The sequence below is a fragment of the Condylura cristata genome, unplaced genomic scaffold, assembly GCF_000260355.1.
Source record: "Condylura cristata isolate star-nosed mole 26May11 unplaced genomic scaffold, ConCri1.0 scaffold00018, whole genome shotgun sequence".
NCBI lineage: Eukaryota > Metazoa > Chordata > Mammalia > Eulipotyphla > Talpidae > Condylura > Condylura cristata.
In genome coordinates this window covers 19,605,693-19,628,362 of record NW_004567119.1, presented here as the reverse complement: position 1 = coordinate 19,628,362, position 22,670 = coordinate 19,605,693, and the positions used below count along the sequence as shown (strand labels likewise).

Here is a 22,670-nt window from a genome sequence, read left to right as displayed (position 1 = left end):
CTTTTTTTAAAAAGATTTATTTATTCATGCAGAACTGGGATACAGGCCAGAGATGTGGAGGGTGAGAGAATTCACCAGGTACAGAGTGGGGAGCAGAACAGGCAGATCAACGAAATACACTGCTGAGGGGAGCAGCGGGCGGGCCAGGAGAGGTCTGCCGCGCCCTGTGGATCTCCTCCGGGGCAGGCAGGGATCGAACTCATGCGGAAGTGGCTTAAGCTTCTTTTGCAGTGCATTAACCCACTGCGCCACCAGAGAGGGCCATTATTGATAATTTTGAAAGGTTTTTACTTCTGTAAAACTTGAAATGTATATTAAATGTTATAGAAATGGTGTTAGGTTTTTTTTTTTTACATCATTCTTCATTTTGTATATTTTTCCATTTCAGTTGTAGTCCCTGTGGGCTTCCCACCACCGGTTCATCCATGTGCCATCACCATAGTATTTTTTCTTCTCTTACAACTCTTCCACCTCAGACTACTTATATCGTCTGCCTCATCTGACACTGTGTACTCTAAGCACCTAGAATTCTAGTGAGCCACTCATATTCTCATTAACTTTATTTTCCAGCTAAAAAAAAAAGAATTCAATTTAGTGCACATTATGGGTTTCTGTTTGTGATTTTTGGCCTAAAATACAACTTATGGTCATGGTGGCGTAAACCAGAAGTTGTGGAAATAAAGGTGACTGCAACGCTGTCTTGTCCACCCTTCCTAGAAGAATCCCACGTTGCTATTCTTGGTGACTGTCTCTATGCCTGTGTGCATGTAACACCCTCCATTGATGTTCACTTTTCAGGAACACTGTGACAACCTCTGTGAAGGTGGGACTCATCCAAACTTAACTGCAACCCTTGTGAACTGTTGCAAAGAACAAAAGGCAGGTAAGAAATTCCTACTCATTTTGAAGCCCGAGGATATATTTTTCTTGTTATAAAAAAATCTCATGCAGTAAATGATCTTTTCAGTGATCTTTAATGACTTGATACTTCTGAAATTACAGGGGACTAAGGAACTGTTGGGAGGGACAGAACTTCTGAAGAGTTTCAGATTACTCTACCATTTCATTCATCTTTTTTTGCTTAATGACAGAGCTTAGAAAGGAAAGTAATGATCCCGTTTCTAAACTCTGAGATACTATTGCACACAGTTTCGTTTAAAGTCTCTTACCACTTTGAGTTATGTGTTGCTTACTTGTTTTGTTTTGCTCTTCAAATTGTGTTTTTATATTCTATAAGTAATAGCCAAATCAGTGTTTTAAGATTCTAACGTGTTCTTTTAAGAAAGCAGTATTAACTTCAATTTTAAATATATTCCTATTTATTATCTGTAGACGGTCAAGAAAATTATAAAGTACCAGCCTTTCTAAATATGAGGAAGAGGAAGAGAGTCACTTTTGGAGAGGACTTAAGCCCTGAAGTATTTGATGAGTCTTTGCCAGCAAACACCCCATTGCGCAAAGGTGGAACACCTGTTTGTCAGAAGGACCTCAGTGGCCTCCGTCCCCTGCTACTCGATCAGTCTCCAGTTCCCGAACAGTTACTGCAGCCAAACTTTGATGACAAAGGGGAGAATCTCGTAAGTGGGAAAACAGTTTTCATATTGTCATCAGACCATTTTCTGATGGTCAGACAGTCATCCTTTGAAATCATAAAATGAGTTAAATGGTGTTCCATGGTATAAGTTAATAAATTTTTATTACCAGTTTTCCTGTTAAAAACAATTATTTCTGTGGTACTTGCACATAGCATATTTTGTGAAACTTAAGAGCTATTGTAAGATGTGCCATTGTTTTATGTTTCACTTAGGTTTTCAAAATGTGTATGTTCAGTTGACACACCATAAATGGTAAATTCTACGTAGATTCAGAGTTACTACAGTAAACAATCTATTCAGATTGTGCAGAAAGCAAGTCTTGAATTGATGTACTAATCTTTAAGGAAGCTGTAATACTAATATTGTATATTCCTGTATAAACAAATTGAGGACATGGGGTTACTTCCTAATTCATTAATGTCAGCATGAGCATGGGACTAAATCAGACAGACAATAATAGGAAAACTCCAGGCCATTATCCTCACAAACATAATACATAAAAATCACGTTTCTGAGGTTAAACTCAGACTCAAAGTTGAATTAAAATTTTAAATACAAACCATAATTTACTAACAGATTAAGAAAAACCATATGGGTATCTCAATAGATACAGAAAAGGCTTTTGACAAATTTTATCTAGGAAAATCCCAACAACTGCTATCACACTGGCAATTATGAAGAGAGAAATATCTGATACCTCCTTTTGCATTGTTATTTTACGCTGACGTTCCTGTGAATGATACACTAATGCTAAGTGTGTTTTTCAGTAGAATTTCTTACTTACTTTATAGGAGTCTTATGATGTGGGGCTTTAAATAAATCAAAAGGTGATTTATTGACACTCTTCACTTTGTTTTGTTTTTGGTGGTTTACAGTTAGTAAACATGGCTTCATTAAAGATGACTGGTAAATAATGTAAAGAATATTTATTATAGCTCATTTATTTTGCTTTGACTTTTTTCCTTAGACTTTTATTGATTCCTCATTTTTATGCTTATAATGATTCCTCATTTGTATGTTTATAATAACTCTTCCTACAAAAATAAATCCGTATTTTGTTGGAGAACATTAGTGATAGGCCCACTGAATATAAAGATGTCTAATTTCAACTTCATTTTTTCCCTTTGGTTAGGAGAACATAGAACCTCTGCAGGTGTCATTTGCAGTTCTGAGTCCACTTAGTCAGTCTTCAATCTCTGAGACACTTTCAGGTAATCACATTTTTTACATTTACAAGTGTCATTTTCAGTATGTATATTTATGAAGCAGTCTCTTTACTTCTGTTTATTTTCATTATAACAGTGCAGGCTTGGTTTAAAACTAAAGAATACAGAGAAACGTGCAAGAAGTTTCTTTTCTGTCTCTTTTTCCATTCTGAGTCCTACTCTTTGTAATTGCCCACATTTACCTTCCTTCGCTGGTTACTTAGATTTTCCAGTCACTGTCAACAGTGGAGCTCACCTTTGAATTCCCACATAGCAGCAGTAAGCTGGACAGTGGAAATGGTGCGGATCATACAGGTCATTCTAAAATATCCAGAATTGTTTGACACTGATAGAGCATTTTGACACTTGGACCTTTAAGGTCTCTGACTATTTTATGATTGTGCCAAGACAACAGATACCTCTCTGAGCTTTTTTGAGAAACCAGGGCTTGACTGGCAGTGTCTTGAGCGCACTTACCTGGCAACCATTATTTCTGTCTCTGCTCTGGTCCTAAGCCTTTAATGCCTTCTCATCGGCTATAGGACACACAAGAAGCTCACTAGCATAGAATCCAAGTCTTGTGCTATTAACTTTAGAGCTAAAATTGGCATCATAGTTTATAATATTCCAAAGCATAGTTTATAATATTCCATAGTATTCCTTTGAAAAACATTGCCTTCCATTTATGTAAATAAGAAGGATCAAATTTAAGTCTTCCCAAACTTTGTAAAATTAAAGTATTTTTATGATTATCTTAGTGTTCTTTATGCAATTTCATTATACAAATGTAGCTTGGAATAAATGGGCCAGTGAAAACCAAGTATATGGTGTGTTACAGTTTAACCTGTTATTTTAGCAGAGTAATAAGTTATGCAATCTGCTTCAAAAGTTTCTGAAAGCTAGTTTTGAATCTCCAAGTTTGATTACTTATTGATAATTTATGTTTAGATAGGGTAGGTGCTAGAAGCAAAGGTAGGCATCCAAAAGAGTGCCCAGTGTATCCAAAAAGTGGTAGAGCTTATACCTTCTTGTTAGTTACACTGATTTTATATGTTTTTCCTAGTAGGCACTGATACCTTTAGCTCCTCAAACAACCAGGAGAAAATGTCCACTTGTAAAGTTGGTACAGTAACACGGACCTCTAAGAGAAGAAGTGTAAGTGTTGATATTTCACATACTATGCTTTTTTTTTTTTTTTTTTAAAGATTTATTTGTACATACAGAACTGGGGTACAGGCCAGAGGCTCAGGGGCGGCGAGAGGCTTCACCAGAGACAGAGTGGGGAGCAGAACAGGCAGATCAACGAAGTACACTGCTGAGGGGAGCAGCGGGCGGGTCAGGAGAGGTCTGCCCCGCCATGTGGTCACCTCCGGGGCAGGCGGGAATCGAACTCATGCGGAAGTGGCTTTAGCGTCTTAATGCTGTGCTTTAACCCGCTGCGCCACCAGGGATGGCCATACTATGTTATTTTTTAACTTTGCATTGGATTTTTTTGTTTTCATGTTCAAATGGTTATGGATAAATCTAGGCTTGATCAGTGTCATTAAGAGCCAACCTTTTCCTACCTGGCTTGAAACGCAGAGTATAATGATTCTCATTGGATTTTAATTCTATCGTAGAAGAAAAATCCAACAAAACAACATGTTTTGTTTATGTTAATGCAGAGAGCAATCTGTATGAAAAGTTTGTTTTGGATTTATGTAACTTTATGAATTTTGTAGAGTGCAGAGTGGAGACAAATGGGATATAGTTGGCAGAGCCAGAAAATGGGGTAAAAATAACATTTAAAAAGCTGTACTTTGTTTCCGTTTTCAGTATGAGATTGATTCCATTGAATCTGTCTTTTTCTGTGTTATTAAAGTAGGTAAAATTTAATTTTCATGTGTAACATCACAGGGCATAAACATTTTGTTTTAGCTAATACAGTTGGATAATAAATTCAGAATTCAAACTTAAAAATTTTAATAATTCATGATTTTTCCCCTCATAACCCAACAGAAATCAGGTGGAAATTGTAGTTGTTCGATAAATATTTGATGAATGAATAAGTGAACTACTTGTAAATTGGCTTTTCTTCTTAGAATAATTGGGTAGAATGTGTATGTTTCTTTGATAGGTCAGAAATTGGTCATGACCGTTTCCCCCACTTGAAGTTAAGTTGGTTAAAATATTATTAATGGAATTTGTTAATTAAAAAGGAAATGGGTTAGAAAATTGTAGAAGCAGCACTGGAAGGGAAATAGGGTGGGGACATACTTTAACATGCACTGAAATGTAACTTCTGTGTCTTACGGTGTCCCTGCTTTAAATTTTCTTCATAGCAATTGATCAGTTTTACAGAAGAGACTGTTTGCAACTTACTTAACACAGAAGCCCAACCTTGTAAAGAAAAGAAAACTAGGAGGAGGAAATCTCAAGAAAACCAGGGCAAAGCTAGAGCACCTCCCAGAAGGAGTCAGGTCAGTGTGTGTCTAAAGGTAAAATAGAGTGCCAGTGGTGTGCTGCTTTGAATGGGAAAACATGAAAACAAAAATTGCTTAGATTTATTCATTTATGCATATAGAACTGAGGTACAAGCCAGAGGTGCGGGGGGTGTAGGGATTAACCGGAGACAGAGTGGGGAAAGAACAGGTGGATCTACTGAAATACACTGCCAAAACCAAAATTTTTTCTTAATGTTGTTTCAAGAATTTTAAAATCGTCTTAGGAGCCATGGAGAACCCTGAGAGAGCGTGGACCGGGCGTGCGGGGCACTTTGGCATCTTTGTGTTATCTGCATCTAGCCTGGTGCAGGTTGTCCTCAGATACTGTCGTTCTACTCCAGGGCTTTTTGTTATGATCCTGATGAGAATGACTAATCAATATTGTGGGGCAATACCAAGCAAGCTGTTTTTCACTGACCTGGTTTGTTATTTGTGGATATTATTTAAATGAGGTTTTCCAAAAACCTAAGTGAACCTAAGTTAAGTGAGGATTTACGTCATCAGCACTCAAGTGTTAAATTGCTTCATGATTTTTAATGTTATCTGATCTAACCTCTCCACGCTGCTTAGTTCTTAAATAGGGATGAGTGTACCTTCTGTCTCTAGTTTGACTTTGCTGCTGCCAGTGGCTGAATCACTTTCTCCTAGTTAAGGAAGAAATTGAAAAGTAAAACTCAGTCTTCCTGAACACTCCACCTCCTGTGCCAGCTTAGGTGACTTCTCATCCCTCTGGGTTTAGCTGATCTAGCACCTTACTTGGTTCTCATCTCCCTGCACTTTAACGAGCTAGACCTGCTTCTGCCCTAGAAGCTTGTTGGAACCTCAGGCCTTCCCACTCTTAAATGGCCGACATGAGCTGTCCCCTTCTGAGCCCAGCCTCCTTTCCGTGCGTAACTGTTGTGACGCTAATAGTAATAATCTGCCCTGTTTACTCACAGGGTTTCACACAGCCTGTTTCCTGGTTTACCCTGAACTGCACAGCTGATCTCCCACAAATCATGTCAATAATTTCACTTCTTTATGCCTTTCCATTCTGGATAAATCTGACCATTATTCCCCTCTCCCATCTAACTTTGCTCTTGGAGATAGTTACACAGGTGTGAATCTGGACCCATTGTCTCAATCTCTGAAGTCTGGACTCATTCTCTGCCACTTTGCCTCTGAAATTCAGTGTGTCCTTGGTCTTCTTGGCGTCTCGGTTTTTGACATCGTCAGCACACTCCTTTAGTCTGTCATAGGTTTGTTTCCTTCCACTGTTAAACTTTCATATTTCCTGGAGTTGTGCTCTTTGCCCTTCTAATTGTTTATTTTCTGGGTGATTTCCTAGGCAGTATAGTGATGGCTCCTAAATCTTCCTGATCTATAAAAATATATTCAGTTTCTTACTGGATAGCTCTTAAACCACACTACATGCACTGTTGGAAAAATCAACGTTTTCCAAAATTAACTTGTCCATTTCATGCCAGTACACGCCCACCAAAAAACAGTAGCTTTCTTCCAATTCCATAAGAGAAATTGTTGCCCCTCTTAGTATAAAAATGCCACAGATAGCCCCAGTTCAGCCAAAAGAAGCTGAAAAGTCCCATTTTGAGGTTAGTCTTTTTCCTTTTTTTTTTTTAATTATGCTTATAGAACTGGGGTACAGATCAGAGGTGTGGTGGGTGAAAGAATTCACCAGCGACAGAGTGGGAGCAGAACAGGCAGATTGACGAAGTACACTGCTGAGGGGAGCATCAGGCAGATCAGAAGAGTTCAGCTGTACCATGTGGGTCAGCTCCCTGGCCGGGGATCGAACTCATGCTTCAGTGGGTTTGGGGAGCTTCACAATGCAGTGCTTTTCAACTCGTTTCACCACCAGAGAGAGCCCTAGTCTCATTTTTAAGTTACTTGTTTGAAAGATTCCCTGGCTGAAAAAATGCATAGGAGTTGAAAAATATTGCTACAACGTACATTATTACATTAAAAATTGATTTTTTAGAAATAATTAGAAATTGATTTTTTTGATCTATACTCTTAAAAGGAAAAAATACCTTTACAAAAAAAGTACACCCCTTTTTTCCTATAAAATCAATAGCCAGAACATAAGAAGGGTTGAGAATTGAGCTTTGCTTCAACCTCTGGCAGGGCCCCACTAAATGAAAATAATTAATTTGATTTAATAAAGTGTATAGACTGAGTGAGAATAACAATGAGAGAAGAGGTGTTAAGCTGCAGAGGACAGCCTTCAGTGAATTTGTGGAAGACAAAGCAGATGGGAGCATGTTGACAGATAAAAGAGGTGGAAAGATTTGCAGCCCAGAATGTTGTTAGGAGGGAACTGGAGAGGCGCTGGGAGCTGCCTGCTGGTGGAATCCCAAGAGATCCTGGGCCCAGTTTGGCAGGTACAGTGGATGGTGAGAGTGAGAAGTGGTGAAAAGCAGGGAGATTAATTGAAGTCCCATTTATGAAACAATTTGTACCAGTTGGCATCCTACCCCCCAACCCCGACACTCAGAGCAGATGTTGGCATCTAGGTTACAGCCTGCATTCTGGTATTTGGAAAGTGCTACAGCCTTGTCAGGCAGCTCCGACCCTCACGCAAAGGCCGTCATTGACCCTCACAGCCTACACCGCCCTGCACCACACAGCTGGTAGAATTTCCACGCAGGAAAAAGACTAAGGAAGAGCAGAGGAAACCCACACCAACCTAGTCTTCTAGGAATCAAACCCTTGAGTAACACCAAGAGCATAAAGGATTAGTGTGAGTGAGTTGAACAACCAACCCCAGATCAGCCTCTAGCTGAGGTGGGTGGGGGACTCCACTAGTGAAGAGGAAGCGGCCCCACGCCTCAGAAGAGGGGCCATCGGGCTGCACGGGAGGCAAGGAGCCAGCCTTGCTGCGGCTTGCCACACACTTCATTGCAGCTGCCCTCCCCCTCCATCCTAGCTCCCCTTGTTCAGGAAGTCAGGGCATTGAAGTCTGACTGGACAAGACAGGCTGCAGTTCTCAGTGCTGAGAGGGCCCATCTCAGACCAGACGGATCCCTGGTGCTGCGCCTCTTCTCGCAGCTCTGCTGTCTGGGCCCTGTGAGCCCCAAGACTGACTGGGGTGCCATGGCAGGCTGGGCCTACCACAGGGGGGCTCCGAGCTGGCGACTCCCGTGGCACGTGGCCCCTTTTCCTCCAACAGTAGGGCACATGGAGACCAAGGATGCTCCAGAGACAACATCCCATGAGTTTCAGGAGGAAGGAAACAAAATTGTAGCAATCGTTAAAATAAGAGGATTTGGAAGTTGAAAGGACCCACCGAGTGCCTCAGGACTGACACATGCCACTGTGAAGTTGGACAGTTCATAGGCTAGTGGAAAGTGGGCCATTCCTACCATGAAGCAGGAATGGAGGGGCATCAGATTTCACGCAGTCTTGACTGCTGACAGGTAGTTCACCAGAATGTGTAAGGCCTAGAAAGAAACTTAATTTCAACCCAATGTTCTGTACCTGGTCAAATTCATTTAAATGTGAATAAAAAGACATTCAGATACTCAAAAAGTTTTTCTTTGGATATTACTGGAAGAGATACTCTCACAAAATGAAGAAATAAGCTTGTTATTTGGAACCCAGTAAGTGTGAACACAGGAGAGCGCGGGACTCTCCTGCTGGTTCAGAAGCCCCAGCAGGCGCTGAGTGCAGTCGAGCGGGCTTGCAATTGTGCGCTGGTACAAACCCACTGGCAGCGACTGTCCCCACCTGATCACTGTCCAGCACTGTCGACGCTGTTTGAAACGTGTCTTTTTGCACTCTTGCACTGTTTCTAAACAAGTGCTTATAAATTGATGCTTAACCTCACAAAGACTTTTCAGACTTGGAAGTTTGGAAAAAATACTAGTAGGAAATGTCCTAAGGACAAAGATAACTGCCAAGAATGCTCTGGCTGCTTGAAACCGTCCTAGTAAAGGAATGCAACCTAAAATAAAGAAAATAAGGTAGGGTGTGGTTGTTTTTTTTTTCCTCAACTCATTAAAGAAGCAAAATACTTCACTCTCACACAAAGGTTAGAATAAATTTAAAGTCTTACTAAATTTGAGTTGGGAAATGCATGAACTTCCCCCCCCCCCATTAAAAATTTTCTCTGTCAATATGGCATAGAGGCCACAACCAGTTCTAAATACCATTTCTATCTTGAAGGAATCAGGGATCCCAGATTTACTCTGACTTGCTCTCAGATTTACAGTAGCAGATGAAGACAGTGAACCAATGTGTAAGGAAGAAACGTTCAAGTTCTGGGGCCCTGTTAAAAACAAAACCATCTTGAAGGCGTTTTCATGGACCAACATGGGGTAGTGTCACCATCAGAGATAATGATGGCCGTGGGTTGAAACACAGATCAACTTGAAGGAAACATGAAATTTAAGCAATCAAAAGTTTGAAAAATCTTGGCAGCTATCTAGGACCCCAGCTCATCTTTCTAAAAGCTGGAAAATAAAGTTTGAGCTCTAGTACAGGTAAACACATCGCTTGCGAGGTGTAGGAGAATTTCAGCTACTAGTTTGTGAAAGCTATTAAATGTTAAATAGGAACCATCGATAAAGGTCTGTGCTCGTCACGTGGGATGCACAGACCTTTCGAGTGGCCTGCTTTGGACAATTATAAAGGACATTTATGGGCCAGTGGGTGAAATTTGAACTCAGGAGATGTTAAGGAAAATTGCTGTCATCATTTTTCTGTTTTTAAACTTTCAATTGGAGATCTGGTCTGTAAAATTTACAGAGTGCTCCCTAGCGTCCTGTACGTGGGTCTCCCAGTGTTGACATCTGCAAAGCTCTTTCACAGTGTCCAGAGCAATATTGTGCTCTCGGTCGTGATAGAAACATTTCCATCCCGTGAGGTGCTTGTCTTTGCCTTTTCATAGCTATGTTCACCTCCCGCCCCAGCCCCCACTTAGCCCTGGCAAGCACTAAACTGGTCTCTGTTTATTTAGTTTTGCCATTTCAAGAATGGTGAGTAAATGACTTCACACACTATATAACCTTTCGGGACTCCCTTTTTTCACTCGGCATAATTCTCTGGAGATATGCCCAGGTTGTGTGTCAGTAGTTCTGTTTTATTGATGAATGGTATTTATAGCTATTATAAAAGGAAAAAGAGGTCACCATTTTGCAGTGTATTCAATAGATGTATATTAAATCATTTTATTATGGTATATTTCTGTTGGCTGATTACCATGAAAAGAACATAATTTTAGTCTTAAATCATGTCTCAAAAAGTTTTTTTAAGGTTAACTCATTTTTTTTCCCATTCTTTTGTTCATTTGTTGATTTTTTTTTTTTAGTAGTCGTTATGTGTCAGGCAATGCTATAAGCACTGGGAACATTTTATATACCCAAAGATTTCCAAAATCTTGGAAATTTCTTCTTCCTTACCTGGGTATCAGAACTGCAGTCTCTGATTGACATTGCCCGTATGTTAGCTGTCCGTGTACCGCCTGTGTCCATAGCAATACTAAGACATAGTTTGATATTAGCAGTATTTCCCCCTCATGCCAGTTCAGAAAGTAGTAGGAGGATATTTAAAAGAATAAGAACAGCTAACGCAGCTCTTACTCTGGGTCAAGCCTCCTTTTCACCATTTCACATATATTTACTTGAGTAATAAGCACAACTTTTCTGTGGTGTGCTCTCTTGTGATTCCCATTTCACAGACAGGGAGAAGAAAGAGTGAGAGATCGTGGAGGTAACTGCCTAAGACTGTGAAAGCAGTTACGTGGCAGAGGCCAGGTCTGGCGGAGCTCAAGGCCTCTGACAGTCAAGCCCAAACTTATGTCCTCATCTGTGGAACCCAAGCTATGATTTTTCTCTTGGTTTCCATGTCCTTTGACCAGCTAGCCTTTCTCCCATTCAATAGATGTTCCATGACTGGAATATTTCGTGGACAATATTTGACCTACCATCTTCCTTATGCATGTAGAGGTTATTTGTATGAGCATTTCTCAAACAATGTAGTGTGAAGTACATATTTAGATCAGCCAGAGGAACATTCATCTTGCACAGTTCTAAAGTTATTTTTCCAGGAGACGTTTTGTTTAGTTTGACAGTCTGTCTGTAGATCTCATGGAATAGAGTTCTGTGCCACAGCCGTACTCCCGAATAGATCCACTTTCCACACTGTTGGTTTCACCCAGATCGTCCATTCTGTCACCGAAAGAGCTTTCTGAAATGGAAACAGCAGATGTTGTCACTCCCTCAGTCACTGTGCAGCAAGTTCTCTGCTTCCAGGCGCATCCTGCAGCTCACGAGGCCCACTGCTCTGTTAGCTCCTGTCACTTCTGTGGGAGCCCCTCGTGCGTGCTGCCCCTCTCAGAGCTCTCCGTGTGCAGCTCTCTTCCCTTTGGGAGACCCTCTGCCCCACCCCCACAATTGGCTGAAAGAATTCCCTGATTTAAGATTTGACTTAGACGTTACCTTTTCTTTGGAGCCTGTCGTGAGCCTCCTGTCAGACCGTAGGCTGCTATGTCTGTGGAGGTGTCGTGCTGTATGTTTTATTATTATTAGCTGTTACACTACGAGCTCCCTAAAGACCACATGCTCTTTGTTTTTGTAGCCTATTCTTAGCAAGTTCTTACATACAAACAGCTGTTTCTTAACAAGTGTTGGAGTGGATTCCATTTTCTGGAAGCATTGATTATTAAAAACATGTTCCTTTTGTTGACCCGAAGTCTGATGCTCTCCAATTTTACCACATTGACTAGATTTCAATTTTTTTTTGCTTTTGAGTCTTTTCTATTATTTCAGTACAGTTTTTGAGTTCTTCTATAGTTTCTTCCCATATGAAGCTTTTTTTTTTTTTTAAGATTTGTTTATTTATTTGTACAGAACTGGGGTACAGGCCAGAGATGCGGAGGGTGAGAGGCTTCACCAGAGACAGAGCGGAAAGCAGAACAGGCAGATCGACGAAGTACACTGCTGAGGGGAGCAGCGGGCGGGCCAGGAGAGGTCTGCCTTGCCATGTGGTCACCTCCGGGGCAGGCGGGAATCGAACTCATGCGGAAGTGGCTTTAGCTTCTTAGTGCAGTGCTTTAACCCGCTGCGCCACCAGGGAGGGCCCCCCATATGAAGCTTTTTATACAGAAATTAGTTCTCAGTTGCTGATGTCATGATTAGAATTGATCATTCCAGAATTTATTAAAACAATGTAAACTTTGTAAAAACCCTATTGACAAATCTTATCACTGACCTTCAAGTTTTGTATGTTAAAATCCATCTTTTTTTTTTTTTTTTAAAGATTTATTTATTTATGAATACAGAACTGGGTTACAGGCCAGAGGTGCAGGGCGGTGAGAGGATTCACCAGAGACAGAGTGGGGAGCAGAACAGGCAGATCAGTGAAGCACACTGCTGAGGGGAGCAGCGGACGGGCCAGGAAAGGTGTGCCTGGCCATGTGGGTCACCTCCAGGGCAGGCGGGGATCAAACTCATGCTGAAGTGGCTTTAGCTTCTTAGTGCTGTGCTTTAACTTGCTGCACCACCAGAGAAGGCCCTTAAAATCCATCTTTTACCTATTTGTTTAGTCATCTGTTGTTTGATCAGTTCAGGTATATTATCTTAAGGTTTGAACTGGCATCTCTTGTGTTTTTCACCCAGATTTATGAGGAGAAACATCTCCTTGTAGAGAAATTATTCTAGCTTAATACTTTGTTATCCTAACTACATCCTAGTTAGAAGCATCTTTTCGTTTCTAACACATTTTTATTTAAAATTTCTTATTAAAATTTTATGATGTAGGCCCTCCCTGGTGGCACAGCGGGTTAAAGCACAGCACTGAGAAGCTAAAGCCACTTCCGCATGAGTTCGATCCCCGCCTGCCCCGGGAGGAGACCCACATGGCGAGGCAGACCTCTCCTGACCCGCCTGCTGCTCCCCTCAGCAGTGTACTTCGTAGATCTGCCTGTTCTGCTCCCCTCTCTGTCTCTGGTGAATCCTCTCACCCTCCGCATCTATGGCTTGTACCCCAGTTCCATATGAATAAATAAATCTTTTAAAAATAAATTTTATAATGTAAACTTTATCACTGTACATCTGTGTACACCTAAGAAGTCAACAATATTTCCTGGCTTAAATGTGTCCAGCTCTATAGCACCTAGTCTGTTTTTCACTTATCCAGAATTTATTTCACCAAATACTTTTGGAAACACAGAAAGTCACTATTTGGGAATTCTGCTTCATATTTTGACTTTATGTAAGCTACGTAGCTTCCTTCCTGACTCATATTCCTGCAGTATTCAATGGAGAAAGTTGGTCTTAAGTTTTTCTGAAAACTGAAAAGTCAAAGTTATGCATGATGCTCAATTACAGTGTTTTATTGCATTTTCACAGGCTTTAAAAGGCTGCAGAAAGAAGAAGGGAAAGGGCAAGAAAACTGTTCAGAAGTCTTTATACGGAGAAAGAGACATTGCTTCGAAGAAGCCCCTCCTGAGTCCGATCCCTGAGCTGCCCGAGTCCTCCGAGATGACACCTTCAGCTCCCAGCACCCGAAGGCTGGGTTCAGGTAGCCTGCCCTCCTCCTGTCCATCACAGCCTTTCAGCTTCCTTTTGCCCTTTTCCTCCATTCACTGTGTGAAGAGAAGATAGTAAAAAAAAGAGAAAAAGAACAGATAGTTTTTCCTTATTACCATGAGATTTTAAGATACAGTGGCAGTAGTAGTTGTCATTTACTCACCGGATGGAAGCTTGGGATCCTCTTTCCAGAAACATTAGGATGCAAGATTTTGCATATAATTTTGAAGAAGTAATTTCCTTTCATTCTGCTTCATTTTGCTTCTCACAGCATTTTGTTCAAATAAACTCACTGGAATTCTATAGAATGTGAACTGGGTGTTGGCACAATCATAGGTGTATCTGTGATGAAGGAGAGAAGAGAGAAAAAAAGAAACTTGCCCCACGTTTCAGTCGAGATGGCACTCCTGAGTGTCTTATGGACATGGCATTTATAAAGTGAATTTAATGACTCTGAATGTTTTGTTTGAAAACAGATTAAAATCAGTGATTAGCTAAAGAGTTACACCTGGTTCATAATGTCTGAATTTTACTTTGGCTAAATCATGCTGAAAACAGTAAGAGTATGTGTCCTTTTGTTGTGTTGATTTTAAGTAATTTTAAAAATAGCTGCCTTTGGCAATCAAATAGGAATAGCCTACATTGCATTTGTACTGTAATGTTTAGGATTTATAGTATATTCAGGGGTGAATATAATAGATGCCACTGTGGACCCTTGACTTCTGCCGGCTTTTAAGAAAAGCACAACAGTGAAGCACAGCCATTGCCCTTCCAGACATAGGCCCTCCAGCCTGTGGGCACGGAGGGGCAACGCTCTCCTTGCCCAGCCCCCTCCTGGGGTGTGCCTCGGACCCACCTCTTTTAAATCTGGCATGATGCCGCCGATCCTGTAAATTTTAGCTGTGCTGGCTGCCCTTTCAGGAAAGCTCTTTGTTTGCATTACATCTTTACCTCCCACTTTATGATGACCTGCTCTGCAAATTGCAGTCCTCTGAGACCAGAAGCTGAATCAGATTTCGTGATGTCCTTACTCCTAACAGAAGTTTTTCTATCTTGCATCTTATTAGAGAATTTCTTTTAAAAATACTTGAAGCAGTTATCTATAACTAACCGTATCTGCTATACGGGATTAAAGCAGGTCAGCTCCTCCCTCCTTCCATTTCCTTTGTTTATCCGTTTCCTTTCCCCCTCTCCCCTCTCTATTCCCTCGTGTGTTAATTTCATGAAAAATGCATAAACATTTATTTTTAAAGTTGTATAAAGAGCCCAGTGGGCATTAATCGGTTGACACTAAGTGGACCCTACTTTTTCTCTAGCTTTATTTGACATGATTTTAAGTATTCAAATCATGGCTATACCTTTTCAAATTGGGACATAGAGTTTTAGGCTTTGGGCTTAACTTAGGCTTTGTGTTTTCCCCTTTTGATTTGAAAGCCTTTTTATATCCATTTAACTTGCTGTTGTCATTGTTAACTGATGGCAAGACTGTGATATTTAATATGTCTGACATTTAGGACTCAAAAAACTTAATGCCCACTTAGCACTCATCTTAAAAACCTCAATGGTAGTTTCCCACCTCTCACATGTCAAAAGCATGGCATGTCTTCCTGGAAGATGAATTTTAATCAGCTGGAGGAAGCAGGAGATTTTAGAATTTTGGAACAAATATGGAGTAAAGACTTGAGCAGCACCCGTTATAGTTTGTATGGATTCAACACAGGGCATAAGACCTGGAGTCTTCAGAGCCCTTTCAGACAATTCCTCAGTTCTCCCAGGATCCCAGGTTTTCTTTGGAATACTGACAGAAGAATTTCAGAAGCACAAGGTTATCCATTTTCAGTAATTCATTTTCGGGGAAGTGGGAAAGTGGCTCCCTCACGCTCGCCGACCTTGTCGTGTGGAAAGTACATTAGCACAGAGGAGGCAATTCAAGATACAGTTCTCATTTTCATTGCCTGTGGTTATGTGCTTTATTAATTCGTGCATTAAATGCTTTATTTTCTTAACCTATGGGTGGGGAAAAACTGGAAGAGGAAGATGAGAGATGGGATGAGTACCATTGCCACATTTGTGGGTCTTGATATTTGAAAACCACAGAATAGAGAACAGATAATGATTTATTGACGTTTATTTCCATTTTTTTTAAGATTTATACAAAACTGGGGTGCAGGCCAGAGGTCCATCATTAGTTTTAACTAGATTTAAACTTATTTGTGCCCATAGATGATTTCAACTCAGATGGTGAACTGGAAGAAGCGCAAGTTCTTAAAAGAAAGAATCATTTGCCTCAGAATTCAAGCGATGCCCAATTTAAGGTTTTTAACCCGCACGAAGTGTCTGAATTCTGTAGCTCCAATATGCAAAGCTACTTGCCTCTTGTTAGTGATACTCTTGATCAAGATGCAAATATAAATACTATAGAAGTTAATGGAAATAAAAATATTCCAAACGCAGAAATTAAGTTGGAAAGTGAAAATGAACTCCAGCCTGGGGCAGAGCATGGAAACAGTCAGATTTCTTGTACTGTGATGGACCAACACATCATGTCAGACTATTCAAAAACTGGTTTTACTGAGCAGTCCCAGGAATTTGTTGCTGGGCAAAATGTGGGAAATCCTTTCCAAAGTTTTAAAATTTCAGAAGATAAAAACATAAAATGTGAAAAACAGGATGACTTACTAGCTTCCGAAGGAGAACTGCACCCCCAGCATTTAATGCTTGACTCACTAAAAGAATTTGATTGTCCAGACGGTGTCAGCATTGACAGTATAAAAGAAAGCCAAAGTGGAAGGGAGGAATTGGGAAGAAACAACCCCAAAAGTAGCAGTAGTGTGAGTGGTAGAGAGAGGAAGCAGAGACGACGCTCTGTGTGCTACTCCCACGGCCAGAGTTTGTATTGGGAGAAAAACGAAAATCACCAACCGTGTGTGAACGGCGCTATAGAAGCTGGCTTAGAAAATGACGAAGTGTATAAAGAGCTGTCTGACTGCATAGAGCAGACCTTCCAGAGGACAAACAGGGGCACACAGGTCAGGCGGAGCACCAGGCTGCAAAAAGATTCAGAAAATGAAGGGCTTGTGTGGGTTTCCCTTCCCCTTCCTGCTGCTTCCTGCACGTCCCAGAAAACCAAAAGGAGAACCATATGTACATTTGACAGCAGAGGGTTGGAGAACCTGTCCTCCAGAAAAGAAACTCCATCCTCTAGACAGAAACCGTGGATGCCGCCCTCTGACCTGGGGAAGGAGAACAGTGCGGGCGTGACTGCCATTTTGTCCGACGTCCCAGGCAAGAGGAGGAAGAGCTTCTGTACATCCACACTTTCAAGTACTAAAAATACTACTCAGGCAAAATCCTACAAACAGAGAACCTCTCTCAGCCAGAAGCGAGAAAACTCTCTAAAGGACCTATCAGAGGTGTAAAGACAACTGACGTTTGTTGCTGACACTTGACCAGGGAGAAGGAAACCATCATGGGGAGTCTCGGTGTAGTGACCACCCTGTCACTACAGGGTGTGTTCAACTTCAGTGTTTCAAATAAAGTCATTTGAGTTGAACCTACCTACTTCTAACTAGTGATCCGTGGGTTTCTTCATCATTCACAAAGAAAACATTCTTCTAGGTAGGTTTTTCTCCCCCAAACGGCAAATGCTGTATTGGTTATTGTACGAAAAAGATTGTTTTGGATCTTAATTTTTATTTCACATTAGTACATATTGACCCCTGAAGGTAGTAACTCCAGGGTCTTTTAGAATTTTCTTTAAAATTACAAATTGATAGAAATGATGTAAATTTGCAAAATTGAATGTAATATAATGTTGAAAACTTAAAGGAAATGTAGGGCAAGATGTGAGTTTTATTTTAAAATAGTATGAAAAAACTTGGTTAAACAGGAAAGATGGAAATTATAAAACCAGTTTTCCCTTTAGGTTAAAATTAAGAAAAGCTTCCATATGGCTTTATCTCAATTGAAATCTTACACATGGAATTCTAGAAAATTCTTTCAGTGACAAGAATATTATAAATCTTAATAAATAACTAGGGTGTAAGTCTTTTATTTTTTTCCTTCCAAAAAAAATTCATTACATGACTTGGTTGAAAAATGGAGGATTGGTTTTTGATGAAAACAGTTTAGTTGAAGACTCATCTCCTGATTATTTAAGTTTGTCACAGGTAACTTGGGATTCAGTTCTCCATAAAAAAAAATCTAAAATCCATCAACACGTACAGGTCCTAGCATGGCTTGGGTTGCTGATTTCTTTGTTAAAGTCGTATTTCCCAGTCTTTTTTCTATATCAAATACTGTCACTTGTCTTTTAGTTAAGCAGCAGCAGTAGAACCTGTCCAGTTGTGGTGATAGAGGTTTGAATCTAATCTAAATCACTGTATAGATGGAATTTATGAATGCTCATAAATCATTGTATCATTAAACAATTGTCTTTGAAATCCTTTAAATCATTAAACTCTCCATCTCTCCATGATAGCAGAAACATGTTAACAAATAGAGCTCTCTATAAATAACACAACAGGGAAGAAAACTCCCGCTGAGAGGCCCATTTCCCCTCCTTAGATAGAGACTATTTGTTACCTTCTTGGCACCAATAGGTCTGGAACTCCTGCTGCTATAGACTAATGTATTTTACATTAACACTCAAAGTGATCCCCAATTTCTCCTGCTAAAGGGTGGATTGTTTAAAAATTCTTTTTATCTTTATACGTAAATTATTTATGGGTGGTTGCCCCCTCTCCCTTTTAGAGTTTGGTGTAGTTGGCAAATCTATACCACTGAAAACAAACTGATAAAAGAATTAACTTCGTGGAGGATTTTGGTTTCGGTAATTAAAAAAACTTTAAGAATCGCAAGATGTTAGATGCTTGTCTTTTAAAACAATAATCTTTACTGTGAAGGCTGAAACTTGTTTTCTCCCCCTTTTATTGTATAATTCATATGGTTTGGATTATATTTGGAAAACTTCACATTTTGTTTTATTCTTTGAAAAGTGCTCATGAGGATAAGGAAAACATTTGACCTGTGATTTTTTTTTTTTAGCTTGATTTTTAAAGTATAAAATGGTTTTCATTTCTATATTTACAGTTAGAAATATAAATATGGTCGACTTTAAGTTCTGTTAGTTTCAGAATGTTTCACTTTAAAAGTTTGGTTGCTTGTAAATAACAAAAATGCAGTTTTCCTGAAAGGCTGGGGTCTGACAAAACAGTTGAGGCACTTTTTCTCCTAAGCTCGCTTGCATCATACTTGTGAAAAGTTAATGATTCCTGTGTTTTATCATGTTTGTTTGTTTTAAGATGTTTGTTTATTAATGGTTAAATCTAAATAGTGTCTTTCAGCACTGTTTTTTCTTTCTTCACTGTACCCCTTGCCTGACTTTTAGTCCTGCTCCTGTAGATTCTTCTTTGTTCCAGAAGATGGCAGTAAGACATCTGTGTTCTCCGTCTTCATTGTTGCCGTGACAGCTTTGCTGTCACCTTGTTTTGACTCATTTTTATTACAAAAGTAATATGTTTACTAAAAAAATGGAGAATCCCTCAAAATCAATAACTGATTTCTCCCACTGCATGTGGCATCTTCTAGCTGCACCTTCTCCCCACTTCTTGTTCTGAGAACCACTAACTGGTGTCCACCGCCAGTAAAGGGTCTGCATTTTCTAATGGAATCATTACAGGCACTTTCTGCCGCTTGATTTTTTTTATCCCACAAAATGCTCTGGGAACTCTTACGGAAAGCCTGTGGTGCTACTGCAGAGTTCTTGCAAAAAACATTTGATACTTTGAAAATCTAAATTTAGCTAGTCATCTACTTACTCTAGTGGATGCTATTTTTACCTTTTTTTTTTTTGGCTATTGAAAATTATGTCACATTGTGCTTGTATGAAAATGTAAGACCAGTTATTTGAAATTAAATGGTTCTGCAGTTTGCTTCTATAGAGCTTACCTGGCCAAGGCCTTGTCCTTTGTCCTGGGCTCCTGCCACTTACTATCATTTTGCTTCTGTTTTCTTTCACTGCATTCATTGGCACTTGAACGTACAGTTGAGGATGAGGTTTAGAATTGGCATAACAAAGGGGAAATATTAATTATTGATACATGCTTTAGGTTGAAAGAGCTGTTTGTTTTAAGTCAGGTTTATTGAGGTCGAATAATAGTACATTAAATTCACCCTTATATCTTGACATTTTGCAAATCCACACGACTGCAGCCACTGCCAGAATCAAATAACAGGACATTTGCATGACCTCCAAGGAAGTTTCCTCCTACCTCTATAGTGAGTCCCCTGGCTCTAGAAATCACTCATTTGATTTCTGTTCTCAAGCTGCCCCCTTTTCTAGAAAGTCTTACAAATAGGGCTACAAAGTATATGTCTTTGCGTCTGCTTTTAATTTAGCGCAGTGCTTTTAAGATCTATCCATGTTACATGTTGTAAGTAGCTGGCTCCAGTTTATTGCGAGGTAGCATGCCACTTCATGGATGTACCAGTGGTACCCACTCATTGTCCAACTGAGGGGTATTTGTATTGCTGGCAATTAGAAATAGAGCTGCTATAAAGAGACATGGGTTTGTTTTTTTTTTTAATAGACACTTTTATTTTATTTTTTCATTTATCTTGGTAAATAGGAGGTGTAGGAATCCTGGGATGTGTGGTTGGATAGATTTAATGTTTTAAGAAACTGCCAAGCTTTTCCGTAGCACCCATGGCTGTGCCATTTTGTGTTCCCGCCTGCATTGCTGTTTTAATTGTTCCAGGTCTTCAATTTCCCTAATGACTGATGCTGTCAAGCATCTTCTGTGCTTATTTGCTATCCTTAGAATTCTTTGGATGAAGGATCTCCGTCTTTTGCCTGTGTTTTCCTTTGTTGCCTTGCTGAGTTGTGTTTATTTGGGTACAAGTGCCTTATTGGATATGTCTTGCATGTATTTTGTCCATCTGGCTTACTTTACTTTCTTAACAATGTCTTTTGAAGAAAAGATTTTAAGTTTGTTGTAATCCATATTACCAGGTTTTTAAAAATGGTTGAAGTTTTTGTATCCTAGTTAAGAAATCTTTGTCTAATTCAAGGACACAATGATTTTCTACTGTTTTCTGATAGAAGTTTTTATCTGCCATTTAGGTATTGGATCCACTTCGAGTTAATTTTTATATATTATTAAGATAAAGATGTTTTAAAGTGGAAGTCATTAACATCTGTTGAAAAGTTTATGCATTCTTCACTGAGTTACAGTGGCATTTCGATTGAAATCAGTTGATCTGTATGTCTAGTCTAGTCTATTACTGACTTTGTTCCATTGGTTTGTATGTCTCTTCTTAAACCAACATCATCCTTGATTAAAGAAATTTATTTTCTTTGCTGTGAATCTTTATTATAATTTATAGTTATTCTGGAGAAGGAAGCTGAGGGGAACAAAATGAAGTTTGTGAAAAATGACCTAATGAAACCCTGGTTCATTCCTTCATAAACAGATTTTTCTTTCTAAAAAAAAATTTTTTTTTATTTTTTGTGTAGGAGAGCTGGTATGTTTGCCATAGATAATGGGTGTGAGAGGATTCACTAGAGACCACTGAAACACACAACTGAGGGGAGCAGCGGGCCGGACAGGAGAGGTCTTCTGTGCTGGCTGGGTCACCTCCCTGGCCAGGGATTGCACTCAGGCCATAGCAGTGATAGCACTGAGACTTAATCCTTAGGTCACTGGGGAGGCCCCAGAAACAGATTGTTCAATAGTTTGGTTCAATATAAAAATACTCCCTGTCCTTAGAAAGTAGCCTTAGCATTGAGAATTACAGATTCCTCGCACCCCCCATCCAAAAGTAGAACATGAAACCTTGCGTAATCTGAAATGGTGTAAAGTGAGTAAGCAATCGCCATTCATTTGTAAGGACAAATTATTGATTGTTCTCTAATCCTAAAGGTAATCTATCAAAACAAAGCAAATAAAATTTACAGTAATACTAATACTTAGAAAAAGCAGTGAAAATAGAGTGAATCTGCTGACTGCATGACGTAGTTCCCAGGGAAGGAGCTGGGTGTTGCCCGTTTTTATTGCTGGGGTGTGGCTGTCTGTAGTGACTGCAGTGGAAGGATGCTCTTTCAGCCTTCTGTTGTAAAAGCATAATCCCCTCTGGGTTTCTTTTGTTTATGGAAAGCAGGTATGAATGTGTGCCTCTTATAAAAGTGAAGCAGTGTAATGAACTTTGGTGGGTTTTTTTTTTTTTTAATAATGATTGATTTTTGCATACAAGAGCTGGGGTGTAGGCTCGAGGTGCAGGGAGTGAGAGGAATCACCAGGGTGGGGAGCAGAACAGCAGACTGGCAAATAAACTGCTGAGGGAAAGAGCAGGTGGGTCAGGAGAAGTCTGCTGTGCCCTGTGGGTCTCCTCCCTGGCCCGCTGGTTTTTGAACTCTTCCTGCAGTGGCTGCTTGTAGCTTCGTAGTGCTGAGAGTTAATGCCCTGCACTACCAGTGAGGCCCTGTAATGAACTTTTGAAAGGTAGTGGATTCCTGTAGTTCTTGGAAAAATTTCCCTGCACCACCTCATCCCAGGTAGGGAGATGGTGGATCTCTTAATTCACCATCAAGTGTTTATTCAACTGCTATGTACCAGACCTTCATTTCTAAACATGTTCACTGCCTTCAAGGTGTCTGGTTTTCTCTAAGGGCGTAGAGTTATAAATACATGGATATCATTAAAAAGACGCCCCATACTTTCCAGCCTCTGAGATGACACCAACTTCAGATCAGGTAAGTTTGTTCTGAAAGTGCTTGAAAAGGTTTATTAATAGTTTTAGTGCAATGAGGATCCGAAAGTCTCATTCTAGACATCTACTATTCATCAAGTTGGCTTCAGA

General features: G+C 40.0%; 1 protein-coding gene across 1 annotated transcript in view; it reads left to right on the top strand.

Annotated features, from left to right (window-relative positions):
- Positions 1 to 17,260, top strand: part of CDCA2 (cell division cycle associated 2) — a 31,401-nt gene extending 14,141 nt beyond the window's left edge. The window contains exons 7-13 of the mRNA XM_004685221.2: positions 799 to 883; positions 1,333 to 1,577; positions 2,728 to 2,806; positions 3,867 to 3,955; positions 5,122 to 5,259; positions 13,632 to 13,803; positions 16,035 to 17,260. Coding sequence (XP_004685278.1) covers positions 799 to 883; positions 1,333 to 1,577; positions 2,728 to 2,806; positions 3,867 to 3,955; positions 5,122 to 5,259; positions 13,632 to 13,803; positions 16,035 to 17,230 — 2,004 coding nt within the window. The 3' untranslated portion in view covers positions 17,231 to 17,260. The remainder of the gene's footprint in view (positions 1 to 798; positions 884 to 1,332; positions 1,578 to 2,727; positions 2,807 to 3,866; positions 3,956 to 5,121; positions 5,260 to 13,631; positions 13,804 to 16,034) is intronic.
- Positions 17,261 to 22,670: the final 5,410 nt, after the last annotated feature.